General features: G+C 49.7%; 1 protein-coding gene across 1 annotated transcript in view; it reads left to right on the top strand.

Annotated features, from left to right (window-relative positions):
- The window catches only part of LOC115932992 (uncharacterized), a 179663-nt gene that overhangs the window by 13792 nt on the left and 143501 nt on the right, over nucleotides 1–22370 (top strand). The window contains 6 exon segments of the mRNA XM_063699505.1: nucleotides 1660–1824; nucleotides 3592–3717; nucleotides 8320–8457; nucleotides 12845–12982; nucleotides 17366–17503; nucleotides 21891–22028. Of these exon segments, the coding sequence (XP_063555575.1) occupies nucleotides 1660–1824; nucleotides 3592–3717; nucleotides 8320–8457; nucleotides 12845–12982; nucleotides 17366–17503; nucleotides 21891–22028 (843 nt within the window).

Here is a 22370-nt window from a genome sequence, read left to right as displayed (position 1 = left end):
TCCGATTGAATTGTGGTGGAGGTAGGAAATTGAGACCCCAAAAAGGGTAGTAAGTCTTCCCAAAGTTGTTTAGTCAGTTGCCAGATTATGGCTTGAATTAAATTTAAATTCTTCAGTTGGGCATGGTGGTGCACACCTGTAGTATAGCTGCTTGGGAGGCAGAGGTGGGAGGACTGCTTGAGCCCCAAAGTTCAAGGCACAGGAAGCTGTGATCTTACCACCACACTTCAGCCTGGGCAACAGAGCAAGACCTCATTTCAAAAAAAGAAAAAAAAAAAATTTAAATTCTTCATTACAGAACAGCTGATGGTGGAGGTTTATTCTTGGGCAGGTACGTCTGATCTATTTATGTATGTATCTATGAATTTGTCTATTTGGCATGGCTCTTTAACAAAATACAGGCTTTTTTTTTTAAGTAAAAGTAATTGAAACAAAATTTGTTTCCAAGGCTGGACAGCTCAGTGGCAAAATGCAGACTTGAACAACATTGCCTGAGTTTGAATTCAGCTCCAGAGCTTACCAGCTGTGTGATACTGGACACAGTATTTAACCCTTCTGTGCCTGAGTTTCACATCTGAAAAAGGAGATGATAAAAATAATTACAGAATGAAAGGAGATAATACACATGAGGTACTTAGAATAAAGCCTGGCACACAGAACTGAAGTTTGGTTGTTATCCGTGGTGGTGGTGGTGGTGGTGGTGATGGTGGCGATGGTGATGATGATGGTGGTGATGGTGATGGTGGTGGTGGTGATGGTGATGGCGGTGATGGTGTTGGCAGTGATATTGGTGGTGGTGATGGTCATAGTGGGGAAGGTGATGATGATGAATGAAGATGGTTAGAAAGTCCTCAGTTCACAAGGTCAGAGTGATCTAGATGACACAGGGTTCTTTGGTTATAAGGGAATATCCTTCAGGGTTCCTTTAAATGGCTCTCTCCATCTTTCATACTACAGTGGGACATGCCACAGGTTCTGGGGACTGTTAATGTGAGATGAGATGCTACATACCTTTTTGTTGGTGGTGGGTTTTTTGTGTGTATGCACTGGTGTGTGTGTGTGTGTGTGTGTGTGTGTGTGTGTGTGAGTGAGATAGGGTCTTGCTCTGTTGCCCAGGGTGTAGTACAGTGGCATGATCTCAGCTCGTTGCAACTTCTGCCTTCCAGGCTCAGGCAGTCCTCCCACTTCAGCCTCCTGAGTGGCTGGGAATACAGGCACGCTCCATGCTCAGCCACTTTTTGTGTTTTTCATAGAGGCAGCATCTCACTATCTTGCCTAGGCTGGTCTCGAACTCCCGGCCTAAAGTGGTCTGCCCACTTGGCCTCCCAAAGTGCTGGGATTACAGGCATGAGCCACTGCACCTGACCTGTATGCTCCTGTTAAGAGAGCTTTATTTTTATTTATTTATTTCGAGACAGGGTCTCTGTTGCTCAGGTGGGCGTGCAGAAGACACCACGTACCTTTATCCCTTATTCCTCATTTCTCAGTCTTTCTGGCTACTGATCTTTTGAGTTTGCGTGTTCATCCTGAGAGGTCCTTGGATATATAGGAGCCTTGTCTGTTTCTTCAAACCCCGTGGCAGCTGGTTTCATGCTCCAGGTGAGCTCCTGTCCTCTGGGGTGTGTCCTGCTGACCCCTCGCCTGTGTTTGTGTTCGCAGGACTGGAATGTCACGTGGAATACCAGCAACCCGGACTTCACCAAGTGCTTCCTCGTGTGGGTGCCTTGTTTTTACCTCTGGGCCTGTTTCCCCTTCTACTTCCTCTATCTCTCCCGACATGACCGAGGCTACATTCAGATGACACCTCTCAACAAAACCAAAACTGTAAGTCACCGGGGGGTTTCGTTGTGGGGGGTGGGAAGGTGCACCTGGATGGGGAGTGGTGGTTGGTGATAACTGACATTTGTCTTCTACTTAGTTGACCCTAAGTTCCTTCTTCTAGAAGGCAGAAGAATAATGTGGGAGGTGAAAACTGGATCTCTGGAGACAAGCATGGGTACAAATCTTTGCTCTGCCGCTTAGTATTTGGCCTCGAGCAAATTTTTTAACCTCCCCAAGCCTCAGTTTCCCTGTTTATGCAATAGGAATGATAGGCTTGTTCTCAAGGCATTACTGGGAGATTATCAGCTCTTCCCCTCTTACTGAGGCGATCTCCTTTGTATTTAATTAAATATATTTATATAGATTTTTTCTGGCCAATTTTTAATTTATTTTTTGTAGAGAGGGGGGACTTGCTGTGTTGCCCAGGCTGGTCTTGAACACCTGGCCTCAAGCAGTCCTCCTGCCTTGGTCTCCCAAAGTACTGGGATGCTCAGTGTGAACCACCATGCCTGGCCCCTAATTTTTTTTTTAAGTTGGCTTTTATTTTGAAATAATTTAAAGCTACAGGAAAATTGCAATAATGGGCCAGGTGTGGTGTTTCACGCCTGTAATCCCAGCACTTTGGGAGGCCAAGGCGGGCAGGTCAGGAGTTTGAGACCAGCCTGACCAACATGGTGAACCTGTCTCTACTAAAAATACAAAAATGAGCTGGGTGTGGTGGCATGTGCCTGTAATCTTAGCTACTTGGGAGGCTGAGGTGGGAGGATCCCTTGAACCCAGGAGGCAGAGGTTGCAGCGAACTGAGATCGTGCCACTGCACTCTAGCCTGTGCAACAGCGAGACTCCTTCTCAAAAAAAAAAAAAAAAAAAAGTTGCGATAATGATACCAGGAACTGCTGCCTGATTTTCTCTATCCATCACTCATAGTCACTGTTTCCTGTTTTTTGTTTTTTTTTTTTTTGACACAAGGTCTTGCTCTTTTGCCCAGGCTGGAGTGCAGTGGTATGATCACAGCATACTGCAACCTTGAACTCCTGGCTCAAGCCATCCTCCTGCCTCAGCTTTTTGAGTAGCTGGTAGCTGGGACTGCAGGCATACACCACCATGCCTGGCTAATTTAAAACAATTTTTTGTAGAGACAGGGTCTCGCCTTGTTGCCCAGGCTGTTTTTAAACTCCTGGCTTCCAGTGATCCTCCTGCCTCGGCCTCCCAAAGTGCTGGTATTACAGGCATGAATCTGGCCCGTATTCACTGATTTTTTAATCTTTTGCTACATTTGTTTTATCATGAGCTTTTGTTCTCTCTCTCTCTGTATGCATGCTATAATTTATTTTTTCTGAATCATTTGAGAATGGATGCACCTTGAAACATATCCCACCTGTAGAGGGCCCTCAGTAAATACTGGTTGAATGAATGGTTGTCGTGGAGGGCTTTCTTGTGCAGTGCGCTGGAGTTGCAGCTAGAGATGAGCTGTGAGCTGAGCTCTTGAGCGTTCAGGCACTGGGGAGCATGGTGACCAGACAAACAGTCCTGTTGGAGGTAGTGGGGCGTAGCAAGCTGGTTACAGACCATCACGTGCCGGCCTGGATGCCAGCTCACCCTACCGAGGACTTGTCCTTATTCCAGAGGATATGTGCCATGTCCTAGGACTGTGGCTGATCATTTGAAGGCTGGCTGGTTCTCCTATCCCTGGGGCTGAGCTGTTTGTGCAGGCCCTGGGGGAGGTTCCAGGGCTGTCTGTTGTAGGATATGTATGTGCTTCTCTTCCAGGCCTTGGGATTTTTGCTGTGGATCGTGTGCTGGGCAGGCCTCTTCTACTCTTTCTGGGAAAGAAGTCGGGGCATATTCCTGGCCCCAGTGTTTCTGGTCAGCCCAACTCTCTTGGGCATCACCATGGTAAGTAGGAGCTGGCTGTGACCCCTGGGCCATCTGCTGGGCTCAGTGGAGACCAAAAGTAATAACCCGTAAGACTAGAATCATAGTTTTTTAAGGCAATGATCAGCTGGAGCTGGGATATAAATGTAGCCTTTTTTTTTTTTTTTTTTTTTTTTTTTTAAGAGATGAGATCTCGCTTTCATCCAGGCTGGAGTGCTGTGGTACCATCATAGTTCACTGCAGCCTCAAACTTCTGGCCTCAAGCAATCCTCCTACCTCAGACTTCTGAGTAGTTGGGACTACAGGTGTGTGTCACCACGCCCAGCTTATTTTTGGCTAATTTTAAAATTTTCTGTAGAAATGGGATCTCACTGTGTTGTCTAGGCTGGTCTTAAACTCCTGGCCTCAAGTGATCCTTCCAGAGCACTGGCATTATAAGCATGAGCCACTGTTCCCAGCCCCAGCTGCAGTCTTTGGATGGGGCATGTGTTGTCCAGTTTGCCACAGTCCCCGCCATGCCCTATTGTCTTCCCTGCCACTGACTCTGAGTGGCAGATGCCCCCTTTTGTTGCGTTTGCCAGACTTTGCTCTTGCATTGGCTACTTTGGTCACTTATATACTAACTGCCTGGGGTCTAATGGCCTTGAGTTTTCACTATCTGGCATAGGGGGTGGGTTGCTAAGCTAAATAGGAAACTGCTCTGTCCCGGGGGATACACAACTTAGTGAGTGACAGAGACAAGGAAACAACTTTATTAATTACAGCTGATGTGTATTGAGCACTTACTATGTATGTACCTGGCAGTATTCTTGGTGTTTCACGTGTCTTGAAATTCATTGAATTTTCACAACAACCCTGTGAGATGGGTCCTGCTTTGTTCCCATCTTACAGGTGAGGAAACAAGGCACAGAGAGGTTAAGTGTCCTGCTCAAGATCACACCACTAATGTGCAGCTGAGTCAGGGGTGGGACCCCAGATGCCATGCTTTTAGCCCCTGCAACCTGCAGCTTCTGAGCCCTGATCAGAGAGTTCTCGGAGAGTGTAGCCCTTGAGTATTGTAAAAAGAGGAGGGAGGCTGGGCATCGTGGCTCATGCCTGTAATCCCAGCACTTTGGGAGGCTGAGGCGGGAGAATCACTTGAGGTCGGGAATTTGAGACCAGCGTAGCCAACATGGCAAAACCCCGTCTCCACTAAAAATAAAAAAATTAGCCGGCGTGGTGGCACACGCCTGTAGTCCTAGCTACTCAAGAGGCTGAGGCAGGAGAATTGCTTGAACCCGGGAAGTGGAGGCTGCAGTAAGCCGAGATCGCACCACTGTGCTCCAGTCTGGGGGACAGAGCGAGACCTCATCTCAAAAAAGAAAAAAAAAAAAAAAAGGAGAGAACAAGTTTAAGGCAGGACATTCTGAGCAGGGTGAACAGTGTGTCCAGGGAGGGGTGGAAGGTTAAGGGGAGGATGCAGGCAGGGAGGACAAGGTGTTCGGTGAAGGAACACGGTGTGAAGGTTGGGGGGATAGAGTGGATGTGACAGAGGGGTCAGGAAAGACAACGCGGAGCCAGGTTGCCAAGGACCATGAATCTTTATTTTTCTAAATTAATTTTTCATTTTTTAAATTTTAGAGTCAGAGTCATACTCTTGCCCAGGCTGGACTTCACTGGCGTGAGATCACAGCTCACTGCAGGCTTGAACTCCTGGGCTCAAATGATCCTTCTGCCTCAGCCTCCCAAGTAGCTGGGAGTGTAGACATGCACCAACATGCCCATCTAAATTAATTAATTAATTAATTAATTATTTATTTATTTATTTTCCCCCCACGAGATGGAGTTTCGCTTTGTTGCCCAGGCTGAAATGTAATGGCGTGATCTTGAGTTGCCGCAACCTCCGCCTCCTGGATTCAAGCGATTCTCCTGCCTCAGCCTCCCGAGAAGCTGGGATTACAGGCATGCGCCACCACGCCCGGCTGATTTTGTATTTTTAGTAGAGATGGGATTTCACCATGTTGGCCAGGCTGGTCTCGAACTCCGGACCTCAGGTGATCCACCCACCTAGGCCCCCCAAAGTGCTGGGATTACAGGCATGAGCCACCACCCCCGGCCAGTTTGTTATTTTTGTAGAGACAGGGTCTCCCTATGTTGCCCAGGCTGGCCTCAAACTCCTTGTCTCAAGTGATCCTCCTGCCTGGGCCTCCTAAAGTGCTAGGATTATAGGTGTGAGCCACCATGCCCTGCCCAGACCGTGGTTCTATATAGCACACATATGTGCTGTCCACTCTCTGCCAAGAACCGTCCTAATCCCTTTACTTATTAACCCTTTTACGTTGTAAATAAGATAAGCAAACTGTGGTACAGAGAGGAGAAGGACTGGCCCAAGGTCACCTGGTCAGTAAGTGGTAGGGCCAGCTTCCAGTCTAGGCCCCAGCGTGTAGCCTGGCACCTGCTTTATGCCTGGCTCTCCTGCTGGGTTTGATCCCCCTTTGTGTCCTCAGAGCCTGGCCCTGTGCCTGGCATGCAGTAAGCGTTCCATAAATGCATGGAGGGAATGAGAGAGTAAAGGGCTTTGCTTTGTCCTGAATTCGGGTCTTGGGCTCTGCGTTCTGGCAGTGGGGTATTAAGAGTGGATTTTTTTTTTTTTCCCCTCAATTTCACTATAATAGAGACAGGGTCTTTCCATGTTGCCCAGGCTAGTCTTAAACTCCCGAGCCCAGGTGATCCCCCTGCCTTGGCCTCCTGAAGTGGTGGGATTACAGGCATGAGCCACCATAGGTGGTCAGCTGTTTTTGACTTGAGTAGGTCATCCTCCCTTAACATTCCTTGTTCCTGGTCTTTTTTTTTTTTTCCTTTGAGGCAGAGTTTCGCTCTTTTTTCCCAGGCTCAATGGCGTGATCTTGGCTCACTGCAACCTCTGCCTCCCGGGTTCAAGTGATTCTCCTGCCTCAGCTTCCCCAATAACTGGGATTACAGGCACGCGCCACCACACCTGGCTAATTTTTGTATTTTTAGTAGAGACGGGGTTTCACCATGTTGGCCAGGCTGGTCTCAAACTCCTGACCTCAGGTGATCCACGTGCCTCGGCCTCCCAAAGTGCTGGTATTACAGGCGTGAGCCACTGTGCCTGGCCGTTCCTGGTCTTATGATCGTTCATTTATGCCTCTGTCACCCTGGGGGAAACGGGGGTGATAGTCTGAGGGTTGGGGCTTTTGACTCCTCAGGGGACTCTGAGCTGGGCTGGCCAAGAGGTGAACTGGCCTATGAGATCCTCAGCCTCTCTTTATCCACCTGAGATCTCTGGGATGGAATGGAGGACCAGCTCAGCTGTGAATGGCGTCAGAAACATTCTGACTATATCCCAGGGAACCAGGATATGCAGGCACTGGGAATATGGGACAGGATGCAGCCAGCACATGTTTTTTTTTTTTTTTTTCTTTGAGATGGCGTCTCACTCTGTCGCCCAGGCTGGAATGCTGTGGCGTGATCTCAGCTCAGTGTAGCCTCCGCCTCCCAGGTTCAAGTGATTCTCCTGCCTCAGCTTCCCAGCTAGCTGTGACTAAAGGCGCACGCCACTACGCCTGGCTAATTTTTGTATTTTTAGTAGAGATAGGGTTTCACCATGTCGGCCAGGCTGGTCTCAAACTCCTGACCTGCCCGCCTTGGCCTCCCAAAGTGCTGGCATTACAGGCATGAGCCACTGCGCCCGGCTGATTTTTTTTTTATCCCTACTCTGTATCAAGCATTGGAGACACAACCATATAGTCTAGCTGTGCAAACAGACGTTATACAAATGATTCCTCAAAAGGCACAAAGTGTTTAAACGTCTGCAGAGTGCTGTGTGAGGGTGAAGGTAGGGGAGCTTGGTTTGGTCTGGGGCATAGCCAGGCTTCTCTGAGGGAGGGATGGTGCAGCTGAAGCCTGAGAATGAGCAAGTTGTTAAAAAGCTGAAGGGGCTGAGGGCAGAGGACCAGCTGGGGAGAAAAGCACATGTAAAGTCCTGGGGGTCACAGGGAAAACTTGAGAGTTGTGTGTGGCTGGAGCAGAGATGGCCGAGGCGGAGAGCAGGGGCGATGGGGCAGAGGCTGACCCCGGGAACGTTGAGCATCAGGGCAAGTGGGTTTTGTTTTCTGTACTGGGTACTCTGCCTGTTCTTTTAAATAAAGTTTTATTGGCATGAAGGCATGTCCATTCATTTACATCTTGTCTATGGCCACTTTCACACTGCAGTGGCAAAGCGGAGTAGTTTTGATGTAGTCTATGGCCCATGAAGTCCAAAATATTTATTACGTGGTCCATTAAGAAATAGTGTGGCTGGGAGCAGTGGCTCACACCTGTAATCCCAGCACCTTGGGAGGCCAAGGCAAGGGGATCACCTGAGGTCAGGAGTTTGAAACCAGCCTGGCCAACGTGGTGAAACCCCGTCTTTACTAAAAATACAAAAATTAGCTAGGCATGGTGGCGGGCACCTGTAGTCCCAGCTACTTGGGAAGCTGAGGCAGGAGAATCATTTGAAGCTGGGAGGCAGAGGTTGCAAGTGAGCTGAGATTGCGCCGCTGTGCTCCATCCTGGGCGACAAGAGTGAAACTCTGTCTCAGAAAAAACCCAACAACTCCTGTCTTGTGCTTCTCTCCTCAGCTGCTTGCTACCTTTTTAATTCAGCTGGAGAGGAAGAAGGGAGTTCAGTCTTCAGGGATCATGCTCACTTTCTGGCTGGTAGCCCTAGTGTGTGCCCTCGCCATCCTGAGATCCAAAATTATGACAGCCTTAAAACAGGTAAGTGGCAGTCTCCTTCCTCATCTTCCTTCAGTGGACCCAGAGGGAGAGATGCTGGCTCCCTCTGGCTTGTGTAGAAGTCCAGCTTATGTTTGGCTAATTTTAAAATTTTCTGTAGAAATGGGATCTCACTGTGTTGTCTAGGCTGGTCTTAAACTCCTGGCCTCAAGTGATCCTTCCAGAGCACTGGCATTATAAGCATGAGCCACTGTTCCCAGCCCCAGCTGCAGTCTTTGGATGGGGCATGTGTTGTCCAGTTTGCCACAGTCCCCGCCATGCCCTATTGTCTTCCCTGCCACTGATTCTGAGTGGCAGATGCCCCCTTTTGTTGCGTTTGCCAGACTTTGCTCTTGCATTGGCTACTTTGGTCACTTATATACTAACTGCCTGGGGTCTAATGGCCTTGAGTTTTCACTATCTGGCATAGGGGGTGGGTTGCTAAGCTAAATAGGAAACTGCTCTGTCCCGGGGGATACACAACTTAGTGAGTGACAGAGACAAGGAAACAACTTTATTAATTACAGCTGATGTGTATTGAGCACTTACTATGTATGTACCTGGCAGTATTCTTGGTGTTTCACGTGTCTTGAAATTCATTGAATTTTCACAACAACCCTGTGAGATGGGTCCTGCTTTGTTCCCATCTTACAGGTGAGGAAACAAGGCACAGAGAGGTTAAGTGTCCTGCTCAAGATCACACCACTAATGTGCAGCTGAGTCAGGGGTGGGACCCCAGATGCCATGCTTTTAGCCCCTGCAACCTGCAGCTTCTGAGCCCTGATCAGAGAGTTCTCGGAGAGTGTAGCCCTTGAGTATTGTAAAAAGAGGAGGGAGGCTGGGCATCGTGGCTCATGCCTGTAATCCCAGCACTTTGGGAGGCTGAGGCGGGAGAATCACTTGAGGTCGGGAATTTGAGACCAGCGTAGCCAACATGGCAAAACCCCGTCTCCACTAAAAATAAAAAAATTAGCCGGCGTGGTGGCACACGCCTGTAGTCCTAGCTACTCAAGAGGCTGAGGCAGGAGAATTGCTTGAACCCGGGAAGTGGAGGCTGCAGTAAGCCGAGATCGCACCACTGTGCTCCAGTCTGGGGGACAGAGCGAGACCTCATCTCAAAAAAGAAAAAAAAAAAAAAAGGAGAGAACAAGTTTAAGGCAGGACATTCTGAGCAGGGTGAACAGTGTGTCCAGGGAGGGGTGGAAGGTTAAGGGGAGGATGCAGGCAGGGAGGACAAGGTGTTCGGTGAAGGAACACGGTGTGAAGGTTGGGGGGATAGAGTGGATGTGACAGAGGGGTCAGGAAAGACAACGCGGAGCCAGGTTGCCAAGGACCATGAATCTTTATTTTTCTAAATTAATTTTTCATTTTTTAAATTTTAGAGTCAGAGTCATACTCTGTTGCCCAGGCTGGACTTCACTGGCGTGAGATCACAGCTCACTGCAGGCTTGAACTCCTGGGCTCAAATGATCCTTCTGCCTCAGCCTCCCAAGTAGCTGGGAGTGTAGACATGCACCAACATGCCCATCTAAATTTATTAATTAATTAATTATTTATTTATTTATTTATTTATTTTCCCCCCACGAGATGGAGTTTCGCTTTGTTGCCCAGGCTGAAATGTAATGGCGTGATCTTGAGTTGCCGCAACCTCCGCCTCCTGGATTCAAGCGATTCTCCTGCCTCAGCCTCCCGAGAAGCTGGGATTACAGGCATGCGCCACCACGCCCGGCTGATTTTGTATTTTTAGTAGAGATGGGATTTCACCATGTTGGCCAGGCTGGTCTCGAACTCCGGACCTCAGGTGATCCACCCACCTAGGCCCCCCAAAGTGCTGGGATTACAGGCATGAGCCACCACCCCCGGCCAGTTTGTTATTTTTGTAGAGACAGGGTCTCCCTATGTTGCCCAGGCTGGCCTCAAACTCCTTGTCTCAAGTGATCCTCCTGCCTGGGCCTCCTAAAGTGCTAGGATTATAGGTGTGAGCCACCATGCCCTGCCCAGACCGTGGTTCTATATAGCACACATATGTGCTGTCCACTCTCTGCCAAGAACTGTCCTAATCCCTTTACTTATTAACCCTTTTACGTTGTAAATAAGATAAGCAAACTGTGGTACAGAGAGGAGAAGGACTGGCCCAAGGTCACCTGGTCAGTAAGTGGTAGGGCCAGCTTCCAGTCTAGGCCCCAGCGTGTAGCCTGGCACCTGCTTTATGCCTGGCTCTCCTGCTGGGTTTGATCCCCCTTTGTGTCCTCAGAGCCTGGCCCTGTGCCTGGCATGCAGTAAGCGTTCCATAAATGCATGGAGGGAATGAGAGAGTAAAGGGCTTTGCTTTGTCCTGAATTCGGGTCTTGGGCTCTGCGTTCTGGCAGTGGGGTATTAAGAGTGGATTTTTTTTTTTTTCCCCTCAATTTCACTATAATAGAGACAGGGTCTTTCCATGTTGCCCAGGCTAGTCTTAAACTCCCGAGCCCAGGTGATCCCCCTGCCTTGGCCTCCTGAAGTGGTGGGATTACAGGCATGAGCCACCATAGGTGGTCAGCTGTTTTTGACTTGAGTAGGTCATCCTCCCTTAACATTCCTTGTTCCTGGTCTTTTTTTTTTTTTCCTTTGAGGCAGAGTTTCGCTCTTTTTTCCCAGGCTCAATGGCGTGATCTTGGCTCACTGCAACCTCTGCCTCCCGGGTTCAAGTGATTCTCCTGCCTCAGCTTCCCCAATAACTGGGATTACAGGCACGCGCCACCACACCTGGCTAATTTTTGTATTTTTAGTAGAGACGGGGTTTCACCATGTTGGCCAGGCTGGTCTCAAACTCCTGACCTCAGGTGATCCACGTGCCTCGGCCTCCCAAAGTGCTGGTATTACAGGCGTGAGCCACTGTGCCTGGCCGTTCCTGGTCTTATGATCGTTCATTTATGCCTCTGTCACCCTGGGGGAAACGGGGGTGATAGTCTGAGGGTTGGGGCTTTTGACTCCTCAGGGGACTCTGAGCTGGGCTGGCCAAGAGGTGAACTGGCCTATGAGATCCTCAGCCTCTCTTTATCCACCTGAGATCTCTGGGATGGAATGGAGGACCAGCTCAGCTGTGAATGGCGTCAGAAACATTCTGACTATATCCCAGGGAACCAGGATATGCAGGCACTGGGAATATGGGACAGGATGCAGCCAGCACATGTTTTTTTTTTTTTTTTCTTTGAGATGGCGTCTCACTCTGTCGCCCAGGCTGGAATGCTGTGGCGTGATCTCAGCTCAATGTAGCCTCCGCCTCCCAGGTTCAAGTGATTCTCCTGCCTCAGCTTCCCAGCTAGCTGTGACTAAAGGCGCACGCCACTACGCCTGGCTAATTTTTGTATTTTTAGTAGAGATAGGGTTTCACCATGTCGGCCAGGCTGGTCTCAAACTCCTGACCTGCCCGCCTTGGCCTCCCAAAGTGCTGGCATTACAGGCATGAGCCACTGCGCCCGGCTGATTTTTTTTTTATCCCTACTCTGTATCAAGCATTGGAGACACAACCATATAGTCTAGCTGTGCAAACAGACGTTATACAAATGATTCCTCAAAAGGCACAAAGTGTTTAAACGTCTGCAGAGTGCTGTGTGAGGGTGAAGGTAGGGGAGCTTGGTTTGGTCTGGGGCATAGCCAGGCTTCTCTGAGGGAGGGATGGTGCAGCTGAAGCCTGAGAATGAGCAAGTTGTTAAAAAGCTGAAGGGGCTGAGGGCAGAGGACCAGCTGGGGAGAAAAGCACATGTAAAGTCCTGGGGGTCACAGGGAAAACTTGAGAGTTGTGTGTGGCTGGAGCAGAGATGGCCGAGGCGGAGAGCAGGGGCGATGGGGCAGAGGCTGACCCCGGGAACGTTGAGCATCAGGGCAAGTGGGTTTTGTTTTCTGTACTGGGTACTCTGCCTGTTCTTTTAAATAAAGTTTTATTGGCATGAAGGCATGTCCATTCATTTACATCTTGTCTATGGCCACTTTCACACTGCAGTGGCAAAGCGGAGTAGTTTTGATGTAGTCTATGGCCCATGAAGTCCAAAATATTTATTACGTGGTCCATTAAGAAATAGTGTGGCTGGGAGCAGTGGCTCACACCTGTAATCCCAGCACCTTGGGAGGCCAAGGCAAGGGGATCACCTGAGGTCAGGAGTTTGAAACCAGCCTGGCCAACGTGGTGAAACCCCGTCTTTACTAAAAATACAAAAATTAGCTAGGCATGGTGGCGGGCACCTGTAGTCCCAGCTACTTGGGAAGCTGAGGCAGGAGAATCATTTGAAGCTGGGAGGCAGAGGTTGCAAGTGAGCTGAGATTGCGCCGCTGTGCTCCATCCTGGGCGACAAGAGTGAAACTCTGTCTCAGAAAAAACCCAACAACTCCTGTCTTGTGCTTCTCTCCTCAGCTGCTTGCTACCTTTTTAATTCAGCTGGAGAGGAAGAAGGGAGTTCAGTCTTCAGGGATCATGCTCACTTTCTGGCTGGTAGCCCTAGTGTGTGCCCTCGCCATCCTGAGATCCAAAATTATGACAGCCTTAAAACAGGTAAGTGGCAGTCTCCTTCCTCATCTTCCTTCAGTGGACCCAGAGGGAGAGATGCTGGCTCCCTCTGGCTTGTGTAGAAGTCCAGCTTATGTTTGGCTAATTTTAAAATTTTCTGTAGAAATGGGATCTCACTGTGTTGTCTAGGCTGGTCTTAAACTCCTGGCCTCAAGTGATCCTTCCAGAGCACTGGCATTATAAGCATGAGCCACTGTTCCCAGCCCCAGCTGCAGTCTTTGGATGGGGCATGTGTTGTCCAGTTTGCCACAGTCCCCGCCATGCCCTATTGTCTTCCCTGCCACTGATTCTGAGTGGCAGATGCCCCCTTTTGTTGCGTTTGCCAGACTTTGCTCTTGCATTGGCTACTTTGGTCACTTATATACTAACTGCCTGGGGTCTAATGGCCTTGAGTTTTCACTATCTGGCATAGGGGGTGGGTTGCTAAGCTAAATAGGAAACTGCTCTGTCCCGGGGGATACACAACTTAGTGAGTGACAGAGACAAGGAAACAACTTTATTAATTACAGCTGATGTGTATTGAGCACTTACTATGTATGTACCTGGCAGTATTCTTGGTGTTTCACGTGTCTTGAAATTCATTGAATTTTCACAACAACCCTGTGAGATGGGTCCTGCTTTGTTCCCATCTTACAGGTGAGGAAACAAGGCACAGAGAGGTTAAGTGTCCTGCTCAAGATCACACCACTAATGTGCAGCTGAGTCAGGGGTGGGACCCCAGATGCCATGCTTTTAGCCCCTGCAACCTGCAGCTTCTGAGCCCTGATCAGAGAGTTCTCGGAGAGTGTAGCCCTTGAGTATTGTAAAAAGAGGAGGGAGGCTGGGCATCGTGGCTCATGCCTGTAATCCCAGCACTTTGGGAGGCTGAGGCGGGAGAATCACTTGAGGTCGGGAATTTGAGACCAGCGTAGCCAACATGGCAAAACCCCGTCTCCACTAAAAATAAAAAAATTAGCCGGCGTGGTGGCACACGCCTGTAGTCCTAGCTACTCAAGAGGCTGAGGCAGGAGAATTGCTTGAACCCGGGAAGTGGAGGCTGCAGTAAGCCGAGATCGCACCACTGTGCTCCAGTCTGGGGGACAGAGCGAGACCTCATCTCAAAAAAGAAAAAAAAAAAAAAAAGGAGAGAACAAGTTTAAGGCAGGACATTCTGAGCAGGGTGAACAGTGTGTCCAGGGAGGGGTGGAAGGTTAAGGGGAGGATGCAGGCAGGGAGGACAAGGTGTTCGGTGAAGGAACACGGTGTGAAGGTTGGGGGGATAGAGTGGATGTGACAGAGGGGTCAGGAAAGACAACGCGGAGCCAGGTTGCCAAGGACCATGAATCTTTATTTTTCTAAATTAATTTTTCATTTTTTAAATTTTAGAGTCAGAGTCATACTCTTGCCCAGGCTGGACTTCACTGGCGTGAGATCACAGCTCACTGCAGGCTTGAACTCCTGGGCTCAAATGATCCTTCTGCCTCAGCCTCCCAAGTAGCTGGGAGTGTAGACATGCACCAACATGCCCATCTAAATTAATTAATTAATTAATTAATTATTTATTTATTTATTTTCCCCCCACGAGATGGAGTTTCGCTTTGTTGCCCAGGCTGAAATGTAATGGCGTGATCTTGAGTTGCCGCAACCTCCGCCTCCTGGATTCAAGCGATTCTCCTGCCTCAGCCTCCCGAGAAGCTGGGATTACAGGCATGCGCCACCACGCCCGGCTGATTTTGTATTTTTAGTAGAGATGGGATTTCACCATGTTGGCCAGGCTGGTCTCGAACTCCGGACCTCAGGTGATCCACCCACCTAGGCCCCCCAAAGTGCTGGGATTACAGGCATGAGCCACCACCCCCGGCCAGTTTGTTATTTTTGTAGAGACAGGGTCTCCCTATGTTGCCCAGGCTGGCCTCAAACTCCTTGTCTCAAGTGATCCTCCTGCCTGGGCCTCCTAAAGTGCTAGGATTATAGGTGTGAGCCACCATGCCCTGCCCAGACCGTGGTTCTATATAGCACACATATGTGCTGTCCACTCTCTGCCAAGAACCGTCCTAATCCCTTTACTTATTAACCCTTTTACGTTGTAAATAAGATAAGCAAACTGTGGTACAGAGAGGAGAAGGACTGGCCCAAGGTCACCTGGTCAGTAAGTGGTAGGGCCAGCTTCCAGTCTAGGCCCCAGCGTGTAGCCTGGCACCTGCTTTATGCCTGGCTCTCCTGCTGGGTTTGATCCCCCTTTGTGTCCTCAGAGCCTGGCCCTGTGCCTGGCATGCAGTAAGCGTTCCATAAATGCATGGAGGGAATGAGAGAGTAAAGGGCTTTGCTTTGTCCTGAATTCGGGTCTTGGGCTCTGCGTTCTGGCAGTGGGGTATTAAGAGTGGATTTTTTTTTTTTTCCCCTCAATTTCACTATAATAGAGACAGGGTCTTTCCATGTTGCCCAGGCTAGTCTTAAACTCCCGAGCCCAGGTGATCCCCCTGCCTTGGCCTCCTGAAGTGGTGGGATTACAGGCATGAGCCACCATAGGTGGTCAGCTGTTTTTGACTTGAGTAGGTCATCCTCCCTTAACATTCCTTGTTCCTGGTCTTTTTTTTTTTTTCCTTTGAGGCAGAGTTTCGCTCTTTTTTCCCAGGCTCAATGGCGTGATCTTGGCTCACTGCAACCTCTGCCTCCCGGGTTCAAGTGATTCTCCTGCCTCAGCTTCCCCAATAACTGGGATTACAGGCACGCGCCACCACACCTGGCTAATTTTTGTATTTTTAGTAGAGACGGGGTTTCACCATGTTGGCCAGGCTGGTCTCAAACTCCTGACCTCAGGTGATCCACGTGCCTCGGCCTCCCAAAGTGCTGGTATTACAGGCGTGAGCCACTGTGCCTGGCCGTTCCTGGTCTTATGATCGTTCATTTATGCCTCTGTCACCCTGGGGGAAACGGGGGTGATAGTCTGAGGGTTGGGGCTTTTGACTCCTCAGGGGACTCTGAGCTGGGCTGGCCAAGAGGTGAACTGGCCTATGAGATCCTCAGCCTCTCTTTATCCACCTGAGATCTCTGGGATGGAATGGAGGACCAGCTCAGCTGTGAATGGCGTCAGAAACATTCTGACTATATCCCAGGGAACCAGGATATGCAGGCACTGGGAATATGGGACAGGATGCAGCCAGCACATGTTTTTTTTTTTTTTTTTCTTTGAGATGGCGTCTCACTCTGTCGCCCAGGCTGGAATGCTGTGGCGTGATCTCAGCTCAGTGTAGCCTCCGCCTCCCAGGTTCAAGTGATTCTCCTGCCTCAGCTTCCCAGCTAGCTGTGACTAAAGGCGCACGCCACTACGCCTGGCTAATTTTTGTATTTTTAGTAGAGATAGGGTTTCACCATGTCGGCCAGGCTGGTCTCAAACTCCTGACCTGCCCGCCTTGGCCTCCCAAAGTGCTGGCATTACAGGCATGAGCCACTGCGCCCGGCTGATTTTTTTTTTATCCCTACTCTGTATCAAGCATTGGAGACACAACCATATAGTCTAGCTGTGCAAACAGACGTTATACAAATGATTCCTCAAAAGGCACAAAGTGTTTAAACGTCTGCAGAGTGCTGTGTGAGGGTGAAGGTAGGGGAGCTTGGTTTGGTCTGGGGCATAGCCAGGCTTCTCTGAGGGAGGGATGGTGCAGCTGAAGCCTGAGAATGAGCAAGTTGTTAAAAAGCTGAAGGGGCTGAGGGCAGAGGACCAGCTGGGGAGAAAAGCACATGTAAAGTCCTGGGGGTCACAGGGAAAACTTGAGAGTTGTGTGTGGCTGGAGCAGAGATGGCCGAGGCGGAGAGCAGGGGCGATGGGGCAGAGGCTGACCCCGGGAACGTTGAGCATCAGGGCAAGTGGGTTTTGTTTTCTGTACTGGGTACTCTGCCTGTTCTTTTAAATAAAGTTTTATTGGCATGAAGGCATGTCCATTCATTTACATCTTGTCTATGGCCACTTTCACACTGCAGTGGCAAAGCGGAGTAGTTTTGATGTAGTCTATGGCCCATGAAGTCCAAAATATTTATTACGTGGTCCATTAAGAAATAGTGTGGCTGGGAGCAGTGGCTCACACCTGTAATCCCAGCACCTTGGGAGGCCAAGGCAAGGGGATCACCTGAGGTCAGGAGTTTGAAACCAGCCTGGCCAACGTGGTGAAACCCCGTCTTTACTAAAAATACAAAAATTAGCTAGGCATGGTGGCGGGCACCTGTAGTCCCAGCTACTTGGGAAGCTGAGGCAGGAGAATCATTTGAAGCTGGGAGGCAGAGGTTGCAAGTGAGCTGAGATTGCGCCGCTGTGCTCCATCCTGGGCGACAAGAGTGAAACTCTGTCTCAGAAAAAACCCAACAACTCCTGTCTTGTGCTTCTCTCCTCAGCTGCTTGCTACCTTTTTAATTCAGCTGGAGAGGAAGAAGGGAGTTCAGTCTTCAGGGATCATGCTCACTTTCTGGCTGGTAGCCCTAGTGTGTGCCCTCGCCATCCTGAGATCCAAAATTATGACAGCCTTAAAACAGGTAAGTGGCAGTCTCCTTCCTCATCTTCCTTCAGTGGACCCAGAGGGAGAGATGCTGGCTCCCTCTGGCTTGTGTAGAAGTCCAGCTTATGTTTGGCTAATTTTAAAATTTTCTGTAGAAATGGGATCTCACTGTGTTGTCTAGGCTGGTCTTAAACTCCTGGCCTCAAGTGATCCTTCCAGAGCACTGGCATTATAAGCATGAGCCACTGTTCCCAGCCCCAGCTGCAGTCTTTGGATGGGGCATGTGTTGTCCAGTTTGCCACAGTCCCCGCCATGCCCTATTGTCTTCCCTGCCACTGATTCTGAGTGGCAGATGCCCCCTTTTGTTGCGTTTGCCAGACTTTGCTCTTGCATTGGCTACTTTGGTCACTTATATACTAACTGCCTGGGGTCTAATGGCCTTGAGTTTTCACTATCTGGCATAGGGGGTGGGTTGCTAAGCTAAATAGGAAACTGCTCTGTCCCGGGGGATACACAACTTAGTGAGTGACAGAGACAAGGAAACAACTTTATTAATTACAGCTGATGTGTATTGAGCACTTACTATGTATGTACCTGGCAGTATTCTTGGTGTTTCACGTGTCTTGAAATTCATTGAATTTTCACAACAACCCTGTGAGATGGGTCCTGCTTTGTTCCCATCTTACAGGTGAGGAAACAAGGCACAGAGAGGTTAAGTGTCCTGCTCAAGATCACACCACTAATGTGCAGCTGAGTCAGGGGTGGGACCCCAGATGCCATGCTTTTAGCCCCTGCAACCTGCAGCTTCTGAGCCCTGATCAGAGAGTTCTCGGAGAGTGTAGCCCTTGAGTATTGCAAAAAGAGGAGGGAGGCTGGGCATCGTGGCTCATGCCTGTAATCCCAGCACTTTGGGAGGCTGAGGCGGGAGAATCACTTGAGGTCGGGAATTTGAGACCAGCGTAGCCAACATGGCAAAACCCCGTCTCTACTAAAAATAAAAAAATTAGCCGGCGTGGTGGCACACGCCTGTAGTCCTAGCTACTCAAGAGGCTGAGGCAGGAGAATTGCTTGAACCCGGGAAGTGGAGGCTGCAGTAAGCCGAGATCGCACCACTGTGCTCCAGTCTGGGGGACAGAGCGAGACCTCATCTCAAAAAAGAAAAAAAAAAAAAAAGGAGAGAACAAGTTTAAGGCAGGACATTCTGAGCAGGGTGAACAGTGTGTCCAGGGAGGGGTGGAAGGTTAAGGGGAGGATGCAGGCAGGGAGGACAAGGTGTTCGGTGAAGGAACACGGTGTGAAGGTTGGGGGGATAGAGTGGATGTGACAGAGGGGTCAGGAAAGACAACGCGGAGCCAGGTTGCCAAGGACCATGAATCTTTATTTTTCTAAATTAATTTTTCATTTTTTAAATTTTAGAGTCAGAGTCATACTCTTGCCCAGGCTGGACTTCACTGGCGTGAGATCACAGCTCACTGCAGGCTTGAACTCCTGGGCTCAAATGATCCTTCTGCCTCAGCCTCCCAAGTAGCTGGGAGTGTAGACATGCACCAACATGCCCATCTAAATTTATTAATTAATTATTTATTTATTTATTTATTTATTTATTTTCCCCCCACGAGATGGAGTTTCGCTTTGTTGCCCAGGCTGAAATGTAATGGCGTGATCTTGAGTTGCCGCAACCTCCGCCTCCTGGATTCAAGCGATTCTCCTGCCTCAGCCTCCCGAGAAGCTGGGATTACAGGCATGCGCCACCACGCCCGGCTGATTTTGTATTTTTAGTAGAGATGGGATTTCACCATGTTGGCCAGGCTGGTCTCGAACTCCGGACCTCAGGTGATCCACCCACCTAGGCCCCCCAAAGTGCTGGGATTACAGGCATGAGCCACCACCCCCGGCCAGTTTGTTATTTTTGTAGAGACAGGGTCTCCCTATGTTGCCCAGGCTGGCCTCAAACTCCTTGTCTCAAGTGATCCTCCTGCCTGGGCCTCCTAAAGTGCTAGGATTATAGGTGTGAGCCACCATGCCCTGCCCAGACCGTGGTTCTATATAGCACACATATGTGCTGTCCACTCTCTGCCAAGAACCGTCCTAATCCCTTTACTTATTAACCCTTTTACGTTGTAAATAAGATAAGCAAACTGTGGTACAGAGAGGAGAAGGACTGGCCCAAGGTCACCTGGTCAGTAAGTGGTAGGGCCAGCTTCCAGTCTAGGCCCCAGCGTGTAGCCTGGCACCTGCTTTATGCCTGGCTCTCCTGCTGGGTTTGATCCCCCTTTGTGTCCTCAGAGCCTGGCCCTGTGCCTGGCATGCAGTAAGCGTTCCATAAATGCATGGAGGGAATGAGAGAGTAAAGGGCTTTGCTTTGTCCTGAATTCGGGTCTTGGGCTCTGCGTTCTGGCAGTGGGGTATTAAGAGTGGATTTTTTTTTTTTTCCCCTCAATTTCACTATAATAGAGACAGGGTCTTTCCATGTTGCCCAGGCTAGTCTTAAACTCCCGAGCCCAGGTGATCCCCCTGCCTTGGCCTCCTGAAGTGGTGGGATTACAGGCATGAGCCACCATAGGTGGTCAGCTGTTTTTGACTTGAGTAGGTCATCCTCCCTTAACATTCCTTGTTCCTGGTCTTTTTTTTTTTTTCCTTTGAGGCAGAGTTTCGCTCTTTTTTCCCAGGCTCAATGGCGTGATCTTGGCTCACTGCAACCTCTGCCTCCCGGGTTCAAGTGATTCTCCTGCCTCAGCTTCCCCAATAACTGGGATTACAGGCACGCGCCACCACACCTGGCTAATTTTTGTATTTTTAGTAGAGACGGGGTTTCACCATGTTGGCCAGGCTGGTCTCAAACTCCTGACCTCAGGTGATCCACGTGCCTCGGCCTCCCAAAGTGCTGGTATTACAGGCGTGAGCCACTGTGCCTGGCCGTTCCTGGTCTTATGATCGTTCATTTATGCCTCTGTCACCCTGGGGGAAACGGGGGTGATAGTCTGAGGGTTGGGGCTTTTGACTCCTCAGGGGACTCTGAGCTGGGCTGGCCAAGAGGTGAACTGGCCTATGAGATCCTCAGCCTCTCTTTATCCACCTGAGATCTCTGGGATGGAATGGAGGACCAGCTCAGCTGTGAATGGCGTCAGAAACATTCTGACTATATCCCAGGGAACCAGGATATGCAGGCACTGGGAATATGGGACAGGATGCAGCCAGCACATGTTTTTTTTTTTTTTTTTCTTTGAGATGGCGTCTCACTCTGTCGCCCAGGCTGGAATGCTGTGGCGTGATCTCAGCTCAGTGTAGCCTCCGCCTCCCAGGTTCAAGTGATTCTCCTGCCTCAGCTTCCCAGCTAGCTGTGACTAAAGGCGCACGCCACTACGCCTGGCTAATTTTTGTATTTTTAGTAGAGATAGGGTTTCACCATGTCGGCCAGGCTGGTCTCAAACTCCTGACCTGCCCGCCTTGGCCTCCCAAAGTGCTGGCATTACAGGCATGAGCCACTGCGCCCGGCTGATTTTTTTTTTTATCCCTACTCTGTATCAAGCATTGGAGACACAACCATATAGTCTAGCTGTGCAAACAGACGTTATACAAATGATTCCTCAAAAGGCACAAAGTGTTTAAACGTCTGCAGAGTGCTGTGTGAGGGTGAAGGTAGGGGAGCTTGGTTTGGTCTGGGGCATAGCCAGGCTTCTCTGAGGGAGGGATGGTGCAGCTGAAGCCTGAGAATGAGCAAGTTGTTAAAAAGCTGAAGGGGCTGAGGGCAGAGGACCAGCTGGGGAGAAAAGCACATGTAAAGTCCTGGGGGTCACAGGGAAAACTTGAGAGTTGTGTGTGGCTGGAGCAGAGATGGCCGAGGCGGAGAGCAGGGGCGATGGGGCAGAGGCTGACCCCGGGAACGTTGAGCATCAGGGCAAGTGGGTTTTGTTTTCTGTACTGGGTACTCTGCCTGTTCTTTTAAATAAAGTTTTATTGGCATGAAGGCATGTCCATTCATTTACATCTTGTCTATGGCCACTTTCACACTGCGGTGGCAAAGCGGAGTAGTTTTGATGTAGTCTATGGCCCATGAAGTCCAAAATATTTATTACGTGGTCCATTAAGAAATAGTGTGGCTGGGAGCAGTGGCTCACACCTGTAATCCCAGCACCTTGGGAGGCCAAGGCAAGGGGATCACCTGAGGTCAGGAGTTTGAAACCAGCCTGGCCAACGTGGTGAAACCCCGTCTTTACTAAAAATACAAAAATTAGCTAGGCATGGTGGCGGGCACCTGTAGTCCCAGCTACTTGGGAAGCTGAGGCAGGAGAATCATTTGAAGCTGGGAGGCAGAGGTTGCAAGTGAGCTGAGATTGCGCCGCTGTGCTCCATCCTGGGCGACAAGAGTGAAACTCTGTCTCAGAAAAAACCCAACAACTCCTGTCTTGTGCTTCTCTCCTCAGCTGCTTGCTACCTTTTTAATTCAGCTGGAGAGGAAGAAGGGAGTTCAGTCTTCAGGGATCATGCTCACTTTCTGGCTGGTAGCCCTAGTGTGTGCCCTCGCCATCCTGAGATCCAAAATTATGACAGCCTTAAAACAGGTAAGTGGCAGTCTCCTTCCTCATCTTCCTTCAGTGGACCCAGAGGGAGAGATGCTGGCTCCCTCTGGCTTGTGTAGAAGTCCAGCTTATGTTTGGCTAATTTTAAAATTTTCTGTAGAAATGGGATCTCACTGTGTTGTCTAGGCTGGTCTTAAACTCCTGGCCTCAAGTGATCCTTCCAGAGCACTGGCATTATAAGCATGAGCCACTGTTCCCAGCCCCAGCTGCAGTCTTTGGATGGGGCATGTGTTGTCCAGTTTGCCACAGTCCCCGCCATGCCCTATTGTCTTCCCTGCCACTGATTCTGAGTGGCAGATGCCCCCTTTTGTTGCGTTTGCCAGA

This window comes from Gorilla gorilla, chromosome 18 (genome assembly GCF_029281585.2).
Source record: "Gorilla gorilla gorilla isolate KB3781 chromosome 18, NHGRI_mGorGor1-v2.1_pri, whole genome shotgun sequence".
NCBI classification, from domain to species: domain Eukaryota; kingdom Metazoa; phylum Chordata; class Mammalia; order Primates; family Hominidae; genus Gorilla; species Gorilla gorilla.
Note: the sequence above shows the minus strand (reverse complement) of the source record. Positions and strands in the feature narration are given on the sequence as shown.